This window comes from Silene latifolia, chromosome 10, assembly GCF_048544455.1.
Source record: "Silene latifolia isolate original U9 population chromosome 10, ASM4854445v1, whole genome shotgun sequence".
In the NCBI taxonomy this organism is placed as follows: domain Eukaryota; kingdom Viridiplantae; phylum Streptophyta; class Magnoliopsida; order Caryophyllales; family Caryophyllaceae; genus Silene; species Silene latifolia.
In genome coordinates, this window is record NC_133535.1 from 164,884,238 (window position 1) to 164,906,451 (window position 22,214).

The 22,214-nt window shown below is 38.1% G+C and overlaps 5 protein-coding genes across 5 annotated transcripts; 2 read left to right on the top strand and 3 right to left on the bottom strand.

Annotated features, from left to right (window-relative positions):
• Positions 1-1,310: 1,310 nt before the first annotated feature.
• LOC141606889 (uncharacterized) lies at positions 1,311-8,326 on the top strand. Its single transcript, XM_074426241.1, has 6 exons — positions 1,311-1,583; positions 2,648-3,454; positions 4,887-6,337; positions 6,411-6,536; positions 6,972-7,146; positions 7,237-8,326. The coding sequence occupies exons 2-6, from the start codon at positions 2,695-2,697 to the stop codon at positions 8,148-8,150; spliced, it is 3,426 nt and encodes a 1,141-aa protein (XP_074282342.1). The 5' UTR covers positions 1,311-1,583; positions 2,648-2,694; the 3' UTR covers positions 8,151-8,326.
• Positions 8,327-9,044: 718 nt separating this feature from the next.
• Positions 9,045-10,639, top strand: LOC141606890 (peroxidase 5-like). The gene is made up of 4 exons (XM_074426242.1): positions 9,045-9,490; positions 9,599-9,790; positions 9,881-10,040; positions 10,123-10,639. The coding sequence occupies exons 1-4, from the start codon at positions 9,191-9,193 to the stop codon at positions 10,527-10,529; spliced, it is 1,059 nt and encodes a 352-aa protein (XP_074282343.1). The 5' UTR covers positions 9,045-9,190; the 3' UTR covers positions 10,530-10,639.
• Positions 10,640-10,681: 42 nt separating this feature from the next.
• On the bottom strand, positions 10,682-13,075 carry LOC141606891 (nascent polypeptide-associated complex subunit alpha-like protein 4). The gene is made up of 4 exons (XM_074426244.1): positions 12,831-13,075; positions 12,620-12,722; positions 11,414-11,532; positions 10,682-11,228 (listed from the first exon to the last, which is right to left on the bottom strand). The coding sequence occupies exons 1-4, from the start codon at positions 12,903-12,905 to the stop codon at positions 10,881-10,883; spliced, it is 645 nt and encodes a 214-aa protein (XP_074282345.1). The 5' UTR covers positions 12,906-13,075; the 3' UTR covers positions 10,682-10,880.
• A 445-nt stretch (positions 13,076-13,520) lies between these two features.
• Positions 13,521-16,691, bottom strand: LOC141606892 (ubiquitin-conjugating enzyme E2 32). Its single transcript, XM_074426245.1, has 5 exons — positions 16,404-16,691; positions 15,454-15,585; positions 15,243-15,327; positions 14,447-14,610; positions 13,521-14,197 (listed from the first exon to the last, which is right to left on the bottom strand). The coding sequence occupies exons 1-5, from the start codon at positions 16,515-16,517 to the stop codon at positions 13,787-13,789; spliced, it is 906 nt and encodes a 301-aa protein (XP_074282346.1). The 5' UTR covers positions 16,518-16,691; the 3' UTR covers positions 13,521-13,786.
• A 765-nt stretch (positions 16,692-17,456) lies between these two features.
• Positions 17,457-21,322, bottom strand: LOC141606877 (putative ubiquitin-like-specific protease 2A). The gene is made up of 7 exons (XM_074426228.1): positions 21,154-21,322; positions 19,710-19,989; positions 19,445-19,612; positions 19,045-19,176; positions 18,451-18,532; positions 17,983-18,096; positions 17,457-17,830 (listed from the first exon to the last, which is right to left on the bottom strand). The coding sequence occupies exons 1-7, from the start codon at positions 21,200-21,202 to the stop codon at positions 17,678-17,680; spliced, it is 978 nt and encodes a 325-aa protein (XP_074282329.1). The 5' UTR covers positions 21,203-21,322; the 3' UTR covers positions 17,457-17,677.
• Between the last annotated feature and the right edge of the window lie 892 nt (positions 21,323-22,214).

Below are 22,214 nucleotides of genomic sequence, written 5' to 3' on the forward strand. Positions count from 1 at the left end.
GGATATTTTGTGAGATAAAATGGTAACAAAATGGGTTAGTGGAGAAAGGGGACCACATGAATAGTGTTGCAGAGAGAGAAAAAGTGGGTACATTGTGAGGTAAAATGGTATCCGTCACAAGCTTGTGACGGATATGTCATGTCTTCAATGAGAATTTGTGTAAATAATTTGGACTCATTTTGCATATGGTTGACTTAAATTAGGCCAACCATCTTCAAAATTGTTAATTTACTAGACTTCAAGTGATATAATGTTAGATTCGATAGAATTTTGTTAAGAAATATACAATGTTAAATTTTAGAAGTCGTGATAAACATCGATTTAGTATTATGAAATACGGATATGTATAAAAAAAACAAATCATTATTATTGTTTTGTTTTTCTCATTTTTTTTTTCTTTTTTTTTCGTGGGGGGTGGGGGGTTTAAATTTCTCAATTAATTTGCATAGATAGTGTATTGAAGGAATTGTCCTTGCTTAGCTAGTGAATTTGCACAAAAATGTGTGATACGTATACATATAACACAAAATCTCATTTGTGACGGCACGTATCTGTCACTTTAGAGTGACAGATACCATTTTTCCTCACAAATGACCCAAATAGAGGAGAGAGGGAAGCACATGGGAGTGCCCCACCTTGTCCCCCCTATCCGTTTTGTGAATGACATTATCCGTCACTTGCTCCGACTCATCTTCAACAAGACTAATCCCCACTAAACTAAAAGAATAAGAAAGGTCTAATATTTTCCCGCCTAAATGAATATTCCATATTTGGGCTTCATTATATTCTATTTACAATTGGGCCAAACTGCTTAATTCCATATAATTCTATTTCATTTACACATTTATATACCTACAACTGGGCCAATACTGATTAATTACATACAATAACTAACCTACTACAAGATAAGAGCATTCATATATTCTTTTTACTTCTAAAACGTAAAAAATTGCCAATAATATACTCTGTATATTTTTCTCACAATTTAATTTAATATCTATTTCTACTCTATACAACGCGAGCATTTAAATTTTGGTTAATTTTTTTATTTTTTTATTTAATATATACATAAGTATATTTATTACAACACATATACACACAAAATAGTTTCAACAATTTTATATAGAGTAACAGTGTTGAACCTTCTTTTTTTCTATCTCTTAATACAAAACATTACTGATATTAAGTTTTATTCTATACTAAAATTTCAAATGGAGTTAAAATAAGTTAAATATAATTAAATAATTGTTAAATTCTACAATGTAATCACCATGAAAACGTCGTCTTTTAAGACGGATCTCAACTAACAGACATAAAAAGGACACCGGCGTTTAATTTCTCAATAAATTAATGAAAAATCGAGACTCTCAAATTTGGTCACATATATTAATTTAAACAATTTTATTATATTAAGCGTGTTTCAAGTCGAAACGTGAAAAAAGTGGAAGAGTGATATCTGATTCCAGCGAGGCCAACAAGGAAAGAAAGAAAGGGAGATAGAGAGAGAGAGAGAGAGATAGAGAGGGCGACGGAAATTCCAACTCCACTTTCCAACTTCCTATGCCTTTGTCGATCATTTTCAGGTTAATCTTCTTCTTTAATTATCTCTAATTATCTTAATTCTCTCATAATTTCATCTTTTACTTACCCTTTAATCGTTTCTGTAATTGTTAATTTCTCAACCCCTAATTTATTCTGTCATGCTGCCGAAAGTAAATTATCAAGTAAACCCTTGATGACCCATGTAAGAAAATAGTTATGGATTAGGTAATTAAGGATGGGTTCTTCTTAATTTCTTCAAACTTATCATTTTTATGGTTTAATTCTGTGTTTGGAGCTGTAATTGTGTAGGAATAAGTCGTAAAATCATTGGTTTAGATGGTAAATGATGGGGTTCTTTTTAATTTCTTCAAAGTTATCATCTTAGGTTTAACTATCTGTTCGGAGCCCTAATTGTCTAGGAATAAGTCTGAAAATCATTGGTTTAGATGGTAAATGATGGGTTCTTTTTAATTTCTTCGATGTTATTCTGTATCTGGAGCTGTAATTGTGTAGGAATAAGTCATGCAATCTTTGGTTTAGATGATAAATGATGGGTGTCGTTTTAATTTCTCAAAAGTTATCGTCTTTATGGCTTAATTCTGTATTTAGTTGTGTATGAAGAAGTCTTACAATCATTGGTTAGAAGATGAATTATGGGTTCTTAATAATTTCTTCAAAGTTATCATCTTTATGGTTTAATTATGTATTTCGAGGTGTAATCGTGTAGGAATAAGTCTTGTGTCCTCCGGGAGGACCGTACTCCTTACACCTAAGCCTTTATAATATTCCACTTGGTGGATTGCCTTTAGGTGTATGGAGGACGCTCCTCCCGGAGGACACAAGAATTTTTCATCATACGAATCTTACTGTTTGATATATGAATAGTATAATTTATTTAGTTCTTGTTCTGCAATTTTTGGGGCTTTTGATTTTGATATGAGATGATAGAGTGGCAAAGAATTTTCTGATTTATATGTAAATGTATCATTGTCTAGTTGTCTGATTTATATGTAAATGCATTTGTTACAATATTTCAAAGTTATCCTTTCTGTTTTCATCATTGTGTCTAATTCCAAGTCCTTGATTTTTCCGTGCTTTTGGTCAGCTGAAGGATCTATCCTGAAATTCTGAAGATAGGAACTCGTGAAATTGATGATTAGAAAAGAAATGACCTCTTCTGGTTCGGGTCCATATAGGGTTGGAGGTTTATCATCATCATCATCATCCAATTTATCCCCCTTAGCTCCACCATTTAGAGTTGAAAGATCACTTCAGAAACAAAATTCGACCAACACGCATGTGAATTACCCTGATGTGCTAATGTATGGGCCGTACTATGATTCTGCCGGCCAGCTCTGGAACAACTCCTCATCCTCGGCCACCGGGTCAACTTTTGCACCGACTGTGGGTGTTAATGTGACATGCTCTTCTTCTCCTACTGTTTATGGGTACTCCGGTTCACAGTCAAGCTCAACTGTTTCAGGTGTTTATGATCCGTTTTCATATGACCCCTTTCCTAACAGCATGTGCGCAGTGTCTGAGGGTGTTAAGTCATATTACCCTCCTTATGTGTCCACTCCGGCCCAGAAAGATGGATTCTTGAGTTTAGGGGTTAATAGTGGGGATCGCTATGATTTGCTGTCGAATTCTGCCTCTACTCATTTGCGCAGGTCGGGGGACGGGGACGGGGACCATAAAATGGAATGGGGTAATGTGTGGAGTGGGGTGAATGAGCAAAGCAAATGGTCAGAATATGCTCAGGTGGTTGGTTCGAAGGAATCAGGCCTCTTTGATTCACAGAACAGCAGAAGTCCTCTTCTTGCTGATGAAGGTAACAAGAGCCAGCCTTCTACAGCTGTTTATACTCATCCTTTCGCTGATGGGAGGAGTAACACTAATGTTCCTGATGGAGGTATCTTACATCTTATGTACGCATATTCAGTATTCATCTATTGTATTTTTTTTCTGCTATATGTGTTGCCTATCTTGGATCTGCAATAACAGTGGCCCCTCCATGTGCGTCATTCGTTGCTTGGCTCGACTTTTTCTGATTAATAGTTTTTAATGATCATTTGTTAAATGGATAAATGAAAGGGTATGATGGTGCATTGGATGTGCTCATCTTGTCTTATATTTGTGATTGGATTAGAGTCGTAGTTTTTCTCTGCGTAGGGTTACATTTGCATTGTACAGAGTATGTTTCTCTGATCATGTAGCTAACGACTCTTCCTGCCAAATTAAAGTTACTTACGATGTACCATTTTTTATAAAGCTTATTGTTTTTCATATGTCTATTAGAGTTCTTGTCTCTTTCAAGGAGATAAAGGCATAAAGCTTGTTTAGTCTGTGCAAATTGTATCCTTGTAAAATATGAAAAAATTTAGATTCTTTTTTCCCCTGAATCTTTGTTATAGTGTCAGCATCTTTTTATTATAATGAAGGAAAATTCGCAGGTAAGAAAATCTTTTACAATATGACTGATTTAAAACACTAACCCATCACTATTTCCTCTTTCCAACTAAACACCGGTCAGGCGGCCACACACTCTCCTTCCCACCTCCAGTCACTACACTAAACTGCTGGCCACCACAAACGACACACCACGACACTTCATGACACTTCACCACCCTCTGATGGCCACCATCGCACCACCACCATGACCCTAGTGTTACCCCTTCCTCAAAATGGTTCGCCAATGACCCATAGTGTGTCATTTGGTTTTGGATCCGGCGGAAAGGGTTTCGGGTACAATTGTACCGTCGCTTTGTAGGGTGTTGGGGAATTATACACGGCGAAAATGGCCGATAAGGAGTGTTCTCAATGAGAAGGGTGGGTCAGGCTTGGCTTGGTTGGGAGTCGTCGATGTTGCATCTGGTGGTGCCTGGGTGGACATGTTAGAGTTTGGAGTGCGAGGCTGGTAGGCTCGGGATGGGCGTCGTCGATGTTGCATCTGGTGATGTCGGGGTGGACATGACAGAGTTTGGAGTGTGAGGAGGGTAGGCTCAGAGATCTTAAAAGAGTACATGGTAAATTTTCAGTGTGATATGCAAACCAATGATGTAATTCAGTGTTATCAGACTGTGCACGTCTGATTATGTGAGACTTCTTACTTCCACGGCCTATGTCAACCTTTCATTTTCCCAGCGGTAAAACATTTTTAAGCTCCTTATGGAGAGCGATAAAGCCAGGCTGCCATGGTAACTTTTCAGCATGCTTCAGTTAGTTTTGTCCACTAGAAAAACGCTAAGGCGTTGTACTGATCTTGATTCTTGCATGTTGCATACCCATTTTTGAAATTAAGAAGTTTGTATAATTGAGAACTTGGCTTACATCTCCTGTTTCAGATCTTAGCCTTGATGAATTTCTTTGGAAAGCCGGAGTACACGACAGTAGGTCACTTTTAGGTGGCTCAAGATTGCCGACTTCTGATTCTTCATTAGTACCTAAAGAAAGCTCTCATCTTCAAGGCCCGGTTGTGGAATCAGCTACAAACTTCCGTGGCTCTAAAAATGCGACTGGTTTGTCACTTGGGGACCACTTTAGTCAAAGTGGCGCCTATGTGTTTGGCTCTACATCCACTGCGAGTACTTTTCCCATTATTAAGAACAAATCATCATATGTTGAAAGTAGCTCTCTTGAAGGTATATTTTCAGCTCCGAAAGTGAATCCCGATGCCAGCTTCGTAGACAAAGAAAGTAATATTTCTGCAGGGTATAATTACTCCTATCCAGTTGAGCCTCGAATTCCCCTCGGATTAAAACGTCAGTCGAGCATAGTCATCAGGAGACCTCCATCATCGTCTGCGGGGACGTCTTCAAGCCAAATAAGAGAATCTTTATCTTTAGATACTATGACAGGCATTAAAAATGGCGCTGAAAAAAGTCAAGATTCACCCCAAATGCCTCATCACTTTAGTTCAGTTGGCCCAGACGTGGAAGTTAATGATACTCAAGCTGCATATTCTGTTGAGAAAATGTCTGGGGTAACTGAAGTCCACAACCCTGCTGAGGATTCGCCCTGCTGGAGAGGAGCTTCATCTAGCTACTTCTCGCCATTTGCAGTGTCCAATGGCATGCTGCCAGATGTTTGTGTTAAAAAATCAGATGAATGCAAAAGTATGAGCACTCAGGCCCCTCAGCTGAGTTTTCCAGTTGACTCTTCTGGTTGTGGAAATTTCTTTTCTGAAAAGTGTACAGAGGGAAAATTTCCAGAGACGCCTTTTAATTCAGAATGCGCATCAAAAGGTAATGAAGAAATTTTCTCCCAGACCCGACAACCCCTTTGCTTTGATCTAAACACTCAAGATGGCCTTCAGTTTGCTGACGAGAGTTATGTGTCCACGAAGGAATGTTGCATACTGAACAAACCAGAGACAGATGTACTGTCTGAAATTACATTACCTGCAATACAGGTTTCTGAGGGAGGGGAACGTCCAAAATTTTCTCCGGGTGTAGCAAATAATTCTCTTGATGTACCATCAAGTTCCGAGAATAATCATGCAAGTTCACCTCCTGGAGATAATGCAAGTTTAAGCAACTGTCAAGTAACCAGTAAAATTTCTGAATCAAACGTTGATGTGAATATGTTGTTGAAAACATTGTTGAACCTATCAGAAATACTTCGGTGCTATTGCTTCAGTAAACGGGCATCAGTTACAGAGCAGCACTCTATTGCAGTTAAGCATGTTATTGCCAACCTTAACGCTTCCATGTCATTGATGGCTGGGGAGTTGCCTTCAACTATGTCCTCGTTGGAAATAAATTCTTTTAATCAAGAGTTGCCAGTTGCTCAGATGGTAAGCAGTCTTCACATGTTATTTAATTTCCTCTTTCTATTAAGCTGCTTATGTCGCTATTGTTGGAGTTTAGGTCAATGATGCTGCATTTGAAGCAATTGCTGCTGCTGTCAAGGTTGGGGATACAACTGAGCGTGTTTTGGAATCTGTTTCTTGTAAAGATGACCCAAACTCAGTTAAGGATTTTGATATGATGGAGGTATTGTTCATTCTTGTTTTGCTCCGGGATCTTTCTGTTCAGTATTTGTTACTTTCTCCATTAATTTATTTCAACCAATTCCACCCATTCGGCTTTTTTTCTCCACTAAAATGTGAAACTGAAGTTTACCATTAAAATGGACATAGTATGATGCAATGACGGATCTTGAAGCAAAACATAAAGGGAGCTAGGTTTGAACCCTGAACCTGAAGGTGATAATCTGTTGTACACTTCATGTGTATGCATTGAGAAAGGCGAAGGGGTGGCTGGGTCCCCTCTCAAGTACACTAAGATTCAACGTTTGTATAATGCACACCTGATCCACATCCAACACTCTACTGATCTACCTTGTACATTTCAATTTGAGGTTTAATAGTACTTTATCCATAAAAGGAGAGAGAGGCTGGTTTTTAATGAAAAGCGTAATTGCTGCAGGCTATAAAGAACGTTCTTCATGAAAACTTTCGCGGGGAGGAGGAGATGGACCAACGGAGACTTCTATACAAGAATTTGTGGCTTGATGCAGAAGCTTCATTGTGTGCCATGACCGCTAAAGCTCGATTTCTTCGAGTGAAGGCTGACATGGAGAAAACACAAGATGGTGCTAAAGGTAATGTTTGTCCTCGAACCCCAGTTAAACCATACGCTTAGTTATCTGATCACAAACTTCCTCTCATGTATGCTTAAAAGAATGTTTCAGATAACGTGGTCTCATCAACTTCCGATGTTCCGGCTGATGTTCATGAAACAGTTGATCTAGCGAGAAAAGTAGAACTCACCCATATTCCCAATTCACAAGCTGTTGATGGGTCTACCATGAAATTCAGCGAGCCAATAGCAACCAATGAAAAAACTCTTCATGGCGATGATGTTGATGCTTCGGTTATGGCCAGATATAAAATTCTCAAGAGCCGAAGGAGAAGTGCTGAGGCTAGACAGGAAAACAAAGAATCATTTGAAGGACACAAAAATCCCTCAAAATTGTATGCCACCGACATAGATTCCCATGTAATAGCGACAAGTGATCATGCACAGGGACCCAACAATCCTGTACAGGCGAGATATCTATTGCTCAAGTCCCGAGCTGATCATGATTCTCTTAACAATGAGTATAACACATCACCAGGGGAGTATAATTATTTGCCAGACCGAGATTCCTCGAGTCCTATGTATCAAACACTCGAGTGTGGGGTCGACAGTTCTGACTCCTTTCCTGACTGGGTTTCAAAGTCAGTTGGTGATCTCGAGGAAGGGGAAGCCTCTGTGATGGCTAGATTCCGAATCATCCAGAATCGTATCCAAGATTCGGACTCTGTTGACACAGGTCAAGTTCTTGTATCTCCTTTGAATGTTGTGGAAGATGACCGTGATGATCTGGGCTCCTCGGAGCAGCAAATGCCCACACTGAGAGGAGCATTTGGGCCATACCCAAATTTCACAGAGGAAGAGAGTGAGGATCCGATTGGCATTCCCTTGAACGGAGGAACATTCTTGACCCAATTTGGCAAAACCAACAAGCTGAACAGTGAAATCTTCGAAAGCTGGTATGGGAATGAAAGCCCTTCATCAGACTGGGAACATGTTTCTAAGGAGGATCTTCGGAAAGCGAATTGATGCCTTCATTCCACAGATTAATGAATGATAATGATCTTACTTGTATATAGTCTTCACTCTTCCCTGGACCTCTAAATCTCTAATACTCTATAAATTTGTAATAAGGCATTGGAAACCTTTTGGAATGTCAAAACTGACAACTTTGTGTATAATCTAAATGCTGCTTGTTCTATTCATCTTTCTTTTTAATTTTATGCAGGGTAGCCATACATTCATATTTCATACAACATAGAATATAAACATTCTATGCTGGAAGTCTCTCCCATTTTCGGATCTCATCTCGTGCTCCATTACTTTACCTCTGGTACATGGAAATGAAATAAAACATTCGACTTGGTTAACTTCTAGGGTGTTGTTGCCCGTAATATTTTCCTTCAACTCGATAATTTGTTCAATTATTGCTGTGATCTCGCTTTCATAAAAGGAATTTATCCAACAAATGGTATGTCCAGGCCAATTATGGTTGCGTCGACTACAGAACAAATCGACTTAGCTAAAATAGTGGAATCTGCATTTATTCTTCAATTCCCTTGAACTATAAGGAACTGTCAAGTCTGCTACATTATAAGAGAATTAGTTCTCATGTCCTTATCAATTGAGCTGGATGCAATCAATCTTAGTAGAGTCAGTTCTTAGGCTGATAATTACAGTTTTATTAATCTGTGTTACTCACAACTGTAATTAGTAAACATAGTTACATATTCAAGTTTTAAACACAACTGGCTTAAAATTAAGTTCCTAACCCTGTGGCGGAATTAAAGTCTCGAAACCCATCTACATTAACCAGCTTTTCTTCTTTGTGCCGTCATTTTAGAAGAAACATTATAGACTAACCAATATCGATAGTAACATCGCAATATTTCTCACATTTACAGCAAACCCTTTAAATCCTTTATATGATTGTAATTGGTAAGCTAACTTGTAACGCAACAATAATACTTAAGTAGTTTCCTTAAATGGATGACTTGTAGATTGAAAGCTCATGCATAGAGTAACCTTAGGGATTCATTTGATCAGGTAATGACATGTGAAGAGGAATTATGGAGAAAGCACGCTTCTCGAAAACTACTACTATAAATTTGCTGATCAAACACACAATATCCATCCAACAGAAGACGGTTGTTTCAAGCATGATGAAGCAGCTAACTACATTAGCAACTATACTGGTGTTCTTCTTAAGCTCCCATCACACTGAAGCAGTTCTTCAAGTCGGGTTCTATAGCGACAAATGTCAATTAGCCGAAACAATAATCAGAAACGAGGTTGTAAAAGCGTTCGTTGGTGATAAAGGGATTGCACCAGGGCTTGTTAGGTTGCATTTTCATGACTGCTTTGTCAGGGTAACATATTCTCGAGTTATCACAATTTCTGTTTTATGATACGATATGACACCAGAAAGACACTTAGAGATTTCCGATTTATTTGTTTGTTTGTTTGTTTGTTTGTAGGGTTGTGACGGATCTATCCTGATAGACACTACCTCAACAAATAAAGCCGAGAAGGACGGAGCACCCAATGGAAGGACACTACGCGGGTTGGAAGTGATTGATAACGCGAAGGCTAGGCTTGAAGCTGAGTGTGCAGGGGTTGTCTCTTGTGCTGATATTCTGGCCTTTGCTGCAAGAGACTCCATAGTTCTTGTAAGCATACTAAATACAGATTCTCGGTTTCTTTTTTACTTCTATAAACCACGCAAACGTTAATACTTTCCATGGGACCGATATATATAGACAGGACTGTACTGGGATGTGCCTGCAGGAAGGAGGGACGGCAGAATTTCCAGAGCGGAAGAAACTGTCGACATCCCTGGTCCTAGTTTCAACCTTGATCAGATGACCCAATCCTTTGCGGAAAAGGGTTTAACACAGGATGATCTGGTTGCACTCCTTGGTAAGTCAGGTACCTCTGAATAACAAGATGAGTCCTTCACGGTTTAATAACTTAATCAGGCATTATACGATTAAACATGCAGGAGCGCATACAATTGGTCGCACCCACTGCACAGCAGTCACTCCCAGATTATACAACTACAGCTCAAAAACGAGCCAGGACCCAAACCTAAACCCGCTGTTGGCAAAATTCTTGTCGCAAAAATGCCCCATCAATTCAGAGGGAGAAGATACTGTTTTCATGAACCAGACTCCGTTACTTATGGACTCTTCTTATTATGCCAATCTCTTCCTGCATAATGGCCTATTTGACTCTGATCAGGCACTGTTAGACAGCTCGGAAACAACTCAACAGGTTGCATTTTATGCAACACACGGGTTGGCTTGGCAACACGACTTTGTACAAGCTATGGTTAAGATGAGCCAAATTCAAGTCCTCACTGGTGCCGAAGGGGAGATTCGTACTAATTGTAGGCTCATAAATGCTTAAAAATCGAACAATCTACCGCTTCAATCAATAAGATTGTGCCTGTGCAAACTTGCAACAAATGTAATGCTTACTGTAATTTTATGGAGTATTAATTTCGATAAGCGAAGGAAGTGAAAGAACCTTGAAAAGGCAGACATAAATGCTGGCAAAAATGTTAACTGCCTGTTTAAAGCAGGAAAATCGATCATCATTATGAAAGATACTTCAAATGAACAGGCAGCAGTTTAAAAAAAGCACAACCACATCACTTTAAAGATGTTTGGGATAAGAAATAATCGACGAAAATAGATAGAACATAAACTCCCAAGGAGACTGGGAGTGACAATTACGATAGGGGACACAAAGTCGAGCCTAAGTAGTGAGCTCCATGATGGCACTAACAATGTCACCATCATGAGTCTTGAGTGCTCTGACAGCCTTGCCCTTTGTGACTCCAGCCTGAGTCATGACCAACTCAATGTCTCGAGGCTCGACTCCTGTTTCATCGACCTCCTCTTCTTCTTCCTCCTGAGCAGCAGTGGCGGGTCCTGCCGCTTCCGATTTGGCAATCATTGATGAAATGTCGGGCATTCTGAACTGCTGGGCCGCTTGAGTCTGAAGCTGAGAGCTCAAGTCCTCAACCTTTGCCTCTCCAAATATCACGTAGGTCTCAGAATGTGGACTCTTGAATACATCAGGTTTTGAGATGAAGAACATCATCTGGATTAACAGGACATGTCTCAAAATGAGTAAATAATGACAAATTGCAATCTGCGGTGAGTCTTCCATGAGACGGTCTCACATGTGAGACAATTTCATATATAAGTTTGTTGTGATGCAGTCCATTAACATCAACAGTAAATCAATAAGTACCAATGTCAATAATAGAGCACAGAAACCCTTACATTTTTGGCTCTCTTGATGGTAACCCGGCTAACACCTGTGACAGGTTTCATGCCGAGCTTCAACATGGCTTTCCGACACTTTTTCTCACTCCTGCTCTGCTTTGAACCATCTCCTGAGCCTTAATCAACCAAAACAAACAAAAGGAATAATCAACACTTCAACTTAAAGAAACACAAAACTTATCGGAATGACAGTTGTTGAATTGTTGTATGTTGTAGCAACTCATTACTAATCCTAAACACAGCTTTTAAAGGCGCGAGGCGCACCCAGACAACGTAGGCCCCTTTACGATGAGGTGCAAAGGGTGAGGTGAAAGCACCACCTCAAGGAACAAGCAACGCTGTAGCATTTTGTGATTTTAAAGTGAGCAAGATTGTTAGTGAGTCTCGCCTATAAGACAAGACACAGAGGCTACTGACTCTGTTAGCTTTAGGCTTGAAGCCTTGAACGCGCTTACTAAGCCAAATCATAAATGGCATGCACCATCCGACAAAATCCTTGCAATGCGGGATAAAAAGATGCACATAAAGCAGTTTGGACTTGGAGGGTGGTTGGTGGGGGAAGAACAACCGAACAACTACAGATAGAGGGTGGGATTGTAAAAGTATTCCTTAAAAGTTAAAACCTATGTTACTCCGGCTAGGATGCATGTGCCAGAGTGTAAGATACAGTAATTTTCCACAGTTTTCTATTTTTTTGTTCTAAAATGAAGTGTGTCAAATTCAGGCAAACGACATGAAACCAAAGTGAAGTGTCGGAATAATATAGCTTATATATAAACAAACTCTTAGCGGTACTCAGTAGTCAGGTACTACACCATCTTAACATCATTCAATCAACAACAGCTAAGACAGTAATCAGTAATTAATCGTAGTCATATATCCTAATTCTCAAGGGCTCATCAAACCTAAAGCATCAAAACCGCCAATTCACGCATCACAAACACTTTTCACTGCAAACTAAACTAACACTAACAAACACTACAACAAATCCAAATAACATAATTGAGGAAACAAAATTCGCAGCCCGAGTCGAAAATCATTCAACCTAGCACTCTAGCAGCGTAACATCTCATATTTAATCAAAACTCAATAATTTAAAACTCCAATAACTAAAATTCAAAATTCGACATATCAACAAACAATAATAACAAACAGGTAATCAAACAAACAATCTGAAATTGTAATATTAATAAAAGAAAATACCAAGAGCAAGATCCTTGTCATCATCCTCATCATCATCCTCATCATCATCATCGTCATCTTCATGGTCATCTTCCTTCACATCCTCAACAACAATTTCTTCCTTCTACAAAAATAAATCACAAATTTCTCAATCAATAAAACATATTCCACAAAAAAAAGGAAATGAAATTAATAAAAAATAGATAGATAGATAGATTAATTAATTATTTACCTTTTGTTCAAGAACCTCGACTTCATCGACAGGTGTTTGAATCTGATCTTGGTCAACAACAACGGGGCCTGGCATCGTGAATTTTTTTAGGGTTTATGGAAAATCGGAAGAATAAGTGTGGTGGAGAAGAAAGTGAGGTTTTTGTGAAATGAACAAGATAATGTGTGCCGTTTGCGTTTCTGTTGTGTTATTATACCCCTGCTTTTTTCAGGGTTACACATTTGGGCCTCTCAATATGTTTGGGTCTAACATTTTACACATTCAACTGTACTTTGCCCGCTTGTTTCGGTGTGGTTAAGACGGAAGTATTGTTTCGGTTCTCTTATATACTGAAATGAAAAATGATTACACTATTTTGAAAATGACTCGATACGAAATCGTTATTTTAGTTGTGTGTTTGTAAATTTTGGAAATTTTTTGTTAGTGATAAGTATTTTATCCGCAAAATAGATCACACCGTGATTTGCTAAATATTAAGCTCCCTCTGTCTCCATCGATCATCTTTAATCGAAAAAGAGGTAAACTGAGACGCTCTTCTCGTACACACAGTTGAAGATTTTAGAGTTAAAGATCGAGATTTCACTAGAATTGACAAACTCTTCAACTCTCAATTTCATTCAATACATTACTGGATGGTTTTAGAACTAACTCCATCAGAATATCGCTCAAAGGCTAGCTTACACACAGTAATACAGAAATGTGGAACCACGTTAAGTCAGAGTAGTTGCATAATTTGCGTTACGACTCAAGTGTTATCATAAATGTTGTAGACCAATATAGCAAGCAACCTCATCGATGTCTTTAAAGACACTATCATTCATAACTCTAACAGCTTCATTAACATCTACACAATATATTACAACATATACTAAACCGAATATCCCACGAATGTAAGAATCCGGCTTTCCTGTCTTCTTTGCACGCGAAAAATATTAAATGTTATCGTCACTTCACTTCTATGATTCGCTCATAAATATAGCACCATAACCATAGGATTTGACTAGCTTCTTCAACACGAGAAAGGCAATAGCAATAGTCAATCCCACAGCTGCTAGAGTGAGAAATCGATCATCAGCAGACCTTTGCACCCGTGGTGAACGATTATGTTGAAGCAGCTGTGTTGGCATTTCAGCTCTAACCTGTCTAACTTCCTGATGAACCATGGGACCAGCATCCTCAGCAGCTACTCGAGCTTCCTCAATAACCCTGTCATCACCTCCTACGGTAGCAGATTCTTCAACAGTTTCCGAATTTTCAGCATTTGCAGGTTCCACAGAACTAGCCGCCTCTTCATTGGATTGCTCTTCAGGAGACTCCTTTGGGGTTGAAGAGAGTGGAGGTGCCTTACTAAGCATATATGCATGTATCTGCAAAAGTGAAAGGCATCAATACTATTCTATGTATACCGACACAACAATGAGCGGCACCAGAAAGTATTTTATTTATAATCCATATTATTCTACGGACTGTCTTATTTTTAATTGAACATAAAATGGGTGAAATGCACAAAAAAAATTGGCTTTCTACCCTGGACTCCAAATGCTATAACATGCATCCGTTCTGGACCCAAGCAAATGACCAAGGCGTGAAGTAGAGAGATCATACTGAGTACAGACCTCATCGATAACCTTTTGACGCTCAGGAGTTCCAAATTTTGGGGGTGCTTCACGAGATAAGATAGCTAGCCTCCGTCTCTCTTCCTTCTTGTAGTCCAGAGATCCTAAAGCCCCATTAGGAGGTGTCGGCATGAAAGCAATCAGTGCCACCAATGCAGTGCGAACTGTTACAATCACTTAACTATTAGATTGTGGTGCAAGCAAAAACACTTTAAATTGATATATTTGTGAAAGCTTATAAATTTAATTTTAAGCTCATCTGATCGCTAAATATCACCCAACAATTCACTTCACATTTCTCCTAGATCTCTTTCAAAGTTATACCTCTGTAATACGAGCAGTATAGCACAATGTGCTAACTGGCTTTACTTATGCTGAGAACTCATTTTTTTATTGTGTATCGGTCTATTTACTCTGTTGTTCCTGATCCCCATATCCATCTACCCCTTTCTATTCCTTCTGTTCTTTACATTCAGTGAATCATAGCCAATCTCCATTTATCGGTCAAGGCTTTATAGTTGCGTAAATTTTACCCGAGAAAACTGTCTTAGCAGATTTTGATGGACTTTGCACAGATATACAATGCCCCCGAACTCCGTGATGCTTTGATAAACCAAGTGTCCTTGACAATAGTAATCTTAATTAAAGTTTAATGAGTAAGTCCATGAAACAAAGCAAGGCTGCTCTCGACTCTGGTGAGTCTATAACCTAATAGCTGGCACGGAGACATAATCTATAAAACTATAATTTCATGATCGAGTTAACATCAACAAGTGAAAAATAAGCAACAACTCACCACTCCATGATGGTTGCCAATGCTCTGGATGATGGTTTGATATGCTGAGGCAAATTTTTGTTTGGGTTTCAAAACGACCATTCGGCTGAAAAGAACGGAAGGTTTAACTATTTAAATCAATATCCATTCACAAGGAGGTGAAACACGAAATAAAAAAATGCCGCAAATAAACCAGATAACCAGCAAAACGCATATAAGTAAAAGTGATTACCGTCAACAACATAAAAGATGGCGGCTTCAATGGATATTCAACAGGAAGTTGAATTCTCCCATGGAAAATACCACCCTCGAATTCAGTGTCACCTGGGCCCCTAATTGCAAACTGCCACTCAAAAATGTTTTCCTGCAAAACACCGTCAAACTCAATCAACCACTAAACACATTTTTGAGATAACTCCCAAGTCCCAAACTACGAATTGACAACACCAACAGCACCTCAAGAACTCCCTACACACATGTTTCCATTCGAACTTGCATATAATAATATAAATCAAAGAGACAAGCTCACAAAGTTACTGCATATTCTATCTCGTATTACTATGTACATATCCCCATTTAAGTGATCAAACAATATTCCAGGCGAGTTACAATTCAGTGGCGGAGCCAGACGGGGGAAAGCAGAGGCAGTCACCCCGCTGAACAGTGAAATTATAAAAGCTTTTAGTTGGACACTCGATTTTTTTCTGCTTTACTCCATTACATTGATAATTCACCCCTTCTCGCCTCCTCTAATGTCAAATCTCAATTAATCCGTCCATACGAATCAGTATACCGCCATTTCAGAATCGAAAACCACCTCCATATTTCGCTATTCCCATTTACGATCCAAAAATTATTAGCTCATACTCAGGAAACAATCAGATCCTCATTTCCTAATCAAAGTTAGCTAAAAACCTAGATAATGCAGTAAAAATCAAAATTATTAAAGCTCAAAACATCATCAACACGATCAAACAGCTTCCATCAACAATATCCAATGTAAATCCACAAAATTCCAAAAAAAAAAAACAATAACCTAATCGCATCTATGAATGAAGTCAACAATCAAACACAAATCACAATCAATCAAACAGTACTAACCGACATCGAATTGAATTGAATTGAATTACATAATATAAATTTAAAAAAAAAAAATCGGGGGGAAAAGAATAATTAAGAAACCTCGAGAGGAAGGCTGATGAAATCATCGGAAGGATGAGATTGCATTTCCTTAACTTCTTGAAGGATGCGCTTTACCGCCGGATTCTTGAGGTTGTATTTATCGACGGTCGCCATGTTTTCCGACGATTTTTCCGGCGAAGCTACGGTGGTGCGGAAATAGATATTTTCGAAAAGGAAGAAATGATGAGGAATTAAGAAAGTGACGGGATTTTATGATTGTTGATTCAAGTAGTATTATGGTGGTTTGGTTGACGCGTCATTTATCGTATTATTGGATGACGTGTTATTAGATGATTGGATACACGTGGTTCAACTATTTGTGGCCTTGCCAACCAGTTCGGGACTCCAATTAGTCTCACTATAGATGAATATATCCGTCTAGAGTGAAAGACGGGTCAAATATGCTTAAAGTGGTCACATTTTTTAGTCTCACCATGCAACTTGTTGATTGTCTTATCCTTAAAAGTTGGTGGATATTTGTCACGTCTAAATGAGAATTTGTGTTCGGACTCATTGGCGTCGGGTCACTTTCAAGTCAATAATTATCAAATTAGTTTGGGCTGGGGTTACTTCAGATCAAATCATTCCAGATTGGGTTGTTTTGCTTATTTCGGGCCAAGGTTTTGCCCTAAATAAGTCAATTTGGGTCTATCAGATCATTTCGGGTCACTTCAAGTCAGGCTATCAAGTCAAGTTTGGGTCACATTTTAGTTTCGAGCCTCGTGTCGAATCATCGTTGTCGGGTCTAGTTCCAAAGCCAACTTAGTTTCTATGTACTTGCCATTTTATTAGCAAATAGTCAATCGAAAAATGGAACTGCGTCATCAAATGGTACCAAGTATTCGTACGAGAGTGGACAGTAGTTGGTAAACATTGTTGTTGAGTCCTCCGCAGCGGGCTTATAGAACTATAGAAGTAGGTGCATGAGACCGAAACAATTGTCTTGTATGCAAGTATGCAACCAGTGTACATACTACTAGCAGAACAATTGCTTGCATATAGTCTATAGCATGTAAACTTGATTAGTTTATCCAGAGAAGCAGTGGTTCACAATGTGGTGAATGAATAGTCTATTAAAACTAGCAGTATGAGAAAATTATACACATTGAGAAGTTGAGAGCTTGCACAGTGTCTCCCAAATTTTGGCATTGGTTACTTCCTTACACATTTGACCTAATTACTTTTGTCTATTGCACCTGATAATGATATATACAAAGAATTTGAGTTTTTTGAAGTCAGCTGAATCCGGTGGTGGTTAGGCTTTTGCTCGGAACTCAGTCATCTACAGATATAACTCCGATCTTTCTTCCCGACTTACGACGGGACATGCGGGTAGCTCTAATCTCTACCTTTTTTCTAGGTATTTCCTTTTCAAGATTGCCTCGGAAAGAATCCAAGTCCTCGGGTTTAAACCAATCTTGCGACATCTGCAGTTGGTGGAGAAATGTCAGTAGGGGTGGTACTTATGACTTGGGTTCGGAACTGCTATAATAAATTGTCTAAATGGGATCCATTTACAGAAGGAAAAATATTAGCAGAAAATGGTAAAAGGTAGAAGATGCGAAACGGAAGTACGCACAAAGTAAGGGTAACCATCAGAAAGACTGAAATTTTCAGGAGCGGCCTGCATGAATAAATTGATGAAGTAGAGAACATAAAACCCACATTCTTCATCATCCCTCTGTTGGGGAACCTGCAGGCACAAAAGCAGGTGACCTTAATTAGGGCAACATCAATTTGTCGCATGGCCTTAGCTGGTGAATGACATGGGTAACATCACTAAGGGTATGAAAATAGTAGTAGTAACATCCAAGACTTGACGCAATGATCATTTTCAACATGCCCAATATCTGTTAGCAAGATTCCTCCAGACTTGTGCTAAATCGGGCCAAAAAAGAGCAATATTGCTCGAATATCCAGCTAGATGTGAAACGACTTCTCCAAAAAGGTACAACACGACAACACTTTCGTTCGACTGTTTATGTTATTAGCTGGCAAGGGTGATTAGCAGTTTGGTGGAAACTTCAATAGTGATAGAAAATATCACCTTAGGGATGATGAGAGGAATTTGTGAGATTACTTTCTTGTCCTCTGTCCTGCCTTCAGCTTTATAAATGTCCACGACAAACCTGCAGAAAACATGGTACAAAAATGAGATCACGACATTTGATTTTTACACCAAGGCTTCAAATCATAAAATTACAGTATATCCCTATTAATATTAAGGTTTTTATTGAGATCAGATTGGTCTTTCAAGTAAATCCATCTGAGTCAATTTTTTCAATAAACTTATGTTACTCCGACACTTCACTTAGCTGTTGTGTCGCGTGTCGGACACAACACGACACTTCACTCTAGCCCAAAATTTGAAAAGTTCGCACAAAACACCCGTATCTGACAGTCCGACACGTGTCAGACACAACACCGTGTCGAAGAGTCGGGGTAACACAGCAAGTCTATATAAAATTGTACCATAAGAAACTAGATATATAAGCTATAGGCAATCAGAAAGCAATAATTGCAATTAATATAGACCATGATTCAGCATCGTTCTACTTTTTCTGATTTAATAGGAAACATGCAGAAACCAAACTTATGATTTAAATGCATCAAAATTTGAAACAAAAGTCGATGATCATACTTTCTTATCTCTGGCTCAAGTCGCTTGGGTTCTGCATTCTCAAGTGAATCAAGAAGCAACATGCATGGTCTTCTACTTTCTGAATCTGGATCCCCACCAAGATTGACTAGTATCAGAAGGCTCCAGTGACCCCTAATCGAATAATGTCAATAAATCAGATTGCAAGTGCTAAGAACAATCAATCGCTGCGATATACTCCCAATGTCCTAGCAAATAGCTTACATTTGCTTTTGAATTGGTTTTTATCTAAGCACATGCAAGTGAGCTAAGTATTCTCACACCCATTCTGCACCTCACAAAGCCACGCGAAAAAAGGAAACTAAAAGGAATACATAAACTATTGATTAAGAGAAAAGTAATAAAACAGAAATTCTAAAATAGAGAAACCAGCGGTACCTACCAGCAGACTACAGGAACAAACACATACTTCTTGGAGAAGATGCTCTTTTGTTTGATCCAAGTTAGGACTTTCGGCCGAGTGGACGACTCTCGGTACAACGAGAACCACAAGCTATCAAGGTAAGCAAATGCCATTCTCTTATCTTCAGAGAAGTTTTTCCAAATGTGCCTGAAGGTTTTAGAAACAGATCAGACAACCCACAAACGGCAACAAAAGAATTGAAGAGAAAAGCCGATTTGTACGATTTAAAAGACTAGTAACTCACTCTATGTAGCATTCAAATGTATCAGTGTCCAATTTATTTCCCTCCTTATGAGTAGTTAAAGCAGGGTTGTCCATCCAACTCGAACTTTCACCAGAACGCTCTCGCAGGGGCCAACGTCCACTACGGGGATGAGCTAGATTAAAACAAGGAGCAGTGCGTCGATATTTTTTCTTTATCTTTTCAACTTCTTTCCAAGTTATATAATTTTTCCCATGGTAATGGTTTGCAACAATATGTAGCCAGCAAGTACGATGCTTAGATATACGGTCTCCAAAAAGATCTGGAAAAAAACAAGACGGCAGTTCATTCAATTTTAGCCAACAATATTTTTTTCTTTATCTCCAAAAAGGTTCGCGTAACAAAAAGTGTGAATAGAAGAAAAGGAAAACCTTTTATCAGAGATCTAAGTATATCAGTAGATGAGATTAAGTGTAAGAATAAATAATATAAGGTGATACAATACTTTGGGAAAGAAAGAGATTCAAATAAAAGAAATCAAACTGCAATAAGAAACGAGTCAAGATCCTCTCACATTTCCTCCCTCTCCCTTCCCATTACCTATTATCAGTATGTCGCCCAGCGACGAAATAGAATGCTTGAATTTCTTCAGAACTCTTCAATCCCCACCTCAAATCTAGACCGTGAATTTCATTTAACTATAGTAACAACTCACTTCTGGATCTATATATAGAAGAACTTTCTTTGTTCTAATGAACTACTGGAATTAATCAGCAAGCATGAGGAGAATTAAATCCCCCATAAGATCCCACATTTAAACTACGCATGCCATATTATCCCAAGAAAATATATAAATTACTGCTAATAAAAAAAACAATTATGATGAAAATACTGAGAAAAAACTGCAGTTCTAGTAGAAATATTATACAGTAGTACTAATTACAAACGACAGCACCTTACTCAGTGGCGGAGCTAGAAGAGGGTTAGTAGGGGCGCTCCTCCAGCTGAAGTTTGGAAATTTCGAAGTTTTTAGTTAAAATTTTCGGGTTTTTTCAAGTTACCCTTTCGCCCCCACTGAAAATTTTCGCTACGGCTAACTGGCTATGTTCAACTCCTGGTTCCGCCACTGACCTTACCACCTTATAACTCCAAAAATACTAATTATATTCATGAATTGGAGGAATCTTCATTATTCTAACAAGCAAATTCAGAGATACTAGATCAGAAAACAAGCTAAGACTTGAGTTTTAGCTACCATGTAAATGTATAATGAGCTCATTGAAGCAATAAAGTAGCAATTTTTAACAAAGTGGCACCAAAATTAAGGGAACCCCACTAAAAATTAGCTAAGTAACACTATTAAATGGATTTTTTTACTTAAAAAAATGTGAAATTGCAGAGTAACAAATGAAGAAAACAAGGTGAATCTGGGGAAAATAGAAAGGGAGGGGGAGAAGACAAAAAAAAAAGAGAGAGAGAGGAATACCACAAAGTGTAAGGTTGAGATCAGAAGTTGGGTTTGTTATTCCTCCCATTAAAATTTAAATTACCAAAAGACTTGAGCTTTTGGTTTGAGATCTCTTCTTCAATAATCTGCTCCAAGTGGAAGCTAGCACACTGTACTACTGTGTTTTGCCTTACCCTTATTGCCACCTTTAGACTTTTTTTTGCACTTGTATGGTTGTATGCAAGGTAACACAAATACAAATACAAATACAAATACAAATACAAATACAAATACGGATATAGATACAAATACGGATACGGTTTTCACCCAAAAAGGTTGTCTTGATGTTTTTTTTTACAAGCGGTGAATTCGTTAACAAGCCTAGTGCAGTTGTACACATCGGTCGTTAATCGTCATGCTATGCCATTCCATAAAATGTAGAACACGGAGACACATTTTTTAAATTTTATTAAATACAGAGTATATATTTTATGATTACAAAAGTAGAATACTATTTTGTAAAAGTAATTTAAATAAAAATTATAACGGTTAGATTAATAATAACCCATATTTCAACAGTTAATATAAAGAAATAAAGTAAGATACACAATAGATATGTGTTTTTACCATGAAAGGTCTTTTAATTACATTATAGAAGATAATTATATCATGCTGAATTGAAGTGTCCTAACGTATTAAAGGGTGTCTAAACTTTAAAAATATCAACAAAAAATTAGACACGGATTGTTAAGTGTCGAACACATATGTCTAAGGCCCTGTTTGGTAAACAGCGGATTAATTTCAGCATAAGCAGATTGCAAAAGCAGATTATAAATGACAGATTTTATCAGAAGGTTTGACTAACATATTATAATTAGCAGAATTAATTTGAGTGTTTGGTAAATGGCAGATTACGATTAGTAGATTGTTAGTTTTCTTTGTAAAATGGAGAAAAATTTCCTATTTTACAATATCTTTAACCAATATCTTTAGGGTAAAGACGATATTGTAAAAAACAAATTGATCGAAAATATCTTTGTTTTCATATATTGTTTACCAAACACTAAAATTAGCATATTGATTGGTCAAACATGCTAAAA

Bases quoted from the DNA above. Each gene is read 5' to 3' on its own strand.
- LOC141606890 (XM_074426242.1), top strand. From the start codon at position 9,191: ATGGAGAAAGCACGCTTCTCGAAAACTACTACTATAAATTTGCTGATC. The intron at 9,491-9,598 runs GTAACATATTCT...GTTTGTTTGTAG, and splicing joins TTCATGACTGCTTTGTCAGG to GGTTGTGACGGATCTATCCT. The intron at 10,041-10,122 runs GTAAGTCAGGTA...TTAAACATGCAG, and splicing joins TGATCTGGTTGCACTCCTTG to GAGCGCATACAATTGGTCGC.
- LOC141606891 (XM_074426244.1), bottom strand. From the start codon at position 12,905: ATGCCAGGCCCCGTTGTTGTTGACCAAGATCAGATTCAAACACCTGTC. The intron at 12,723-12,830 runs GTAAATAATTAA...TTATTTTTGTAG, and splicing joins TCGAGGTTCTTGAACAAAAG to AAGGAAGAAATTGTTGTTGA. The intron at 11,533-12,619 runs GTATTTTCTTTT...TGGTTGATTAAG, and splicing joins TGACAAGGATCTTGCTCTTG to GCTCAGGAGATGGTTCAAAG.
- LOC141606877 (XM_074426228.1), bottom strand. From the start codon at position 21,202: ATGGGAGGAATAACAAACCCAACTTCTGATCTCAACCTTACACTTTGT. The intron at 19,990-21,153 runs GTATTCCTCTCT...GTTTTTTTCCAG, and splicing joins TCTCAACCTTACACTTTGTG to ATCTTTTTGGAGACCGTATA. The intron at 18,097-18,450 runs GTGATATTTTCT...TTGTGCCTGCAG, and splicing joins TTCCTCTCATCATCCCTAAG to GTTCCCCAACAGAGGGATGA.
- LOC141606889 (XM_074426241.1), top strand. From the start codon at position 2,695: ATGATTAGAAAAGAAATGACCTCTTCTGGTTCGGGTCCATATAGGGTT. The intron at 6,537-6,971 runs GTATTGTTCATT...TAATTGCTGCAG, and splicing joins AGGATTTTGATATGATGGAG to GCTATAAAGAACGTTCTTCA. The intron at 7,147-7,236 runs GTAATGTTTGTC...AGAATGTTTCAG, and splicing joins AACACAAGATGGTGCTAAAG to ATAACGTGGTCTCATCAACT.
- LOC141606892 (XM_074426245.1), bottom strand. From the start codon at position 16,517: ATGGCGACCGTCGATAAATACAACCTCAAGAATCCGGCGGTAAAGCGC. The intron at 15,586-16,403 runs GTTTCTTAATTA...GGTGTTTTGCAG, and splicing joins TCATCAGCCTTCCTCTCGAG to GAAAACATTTTTGAGTGGCA. The intron at 14,611-15,242 runs GTGAGTTGTTGC...TGATTGTAACAG, and splicing joins TTGGCAACCATCATGGAGTG to TTCGCACTGCATTGGTGGCA.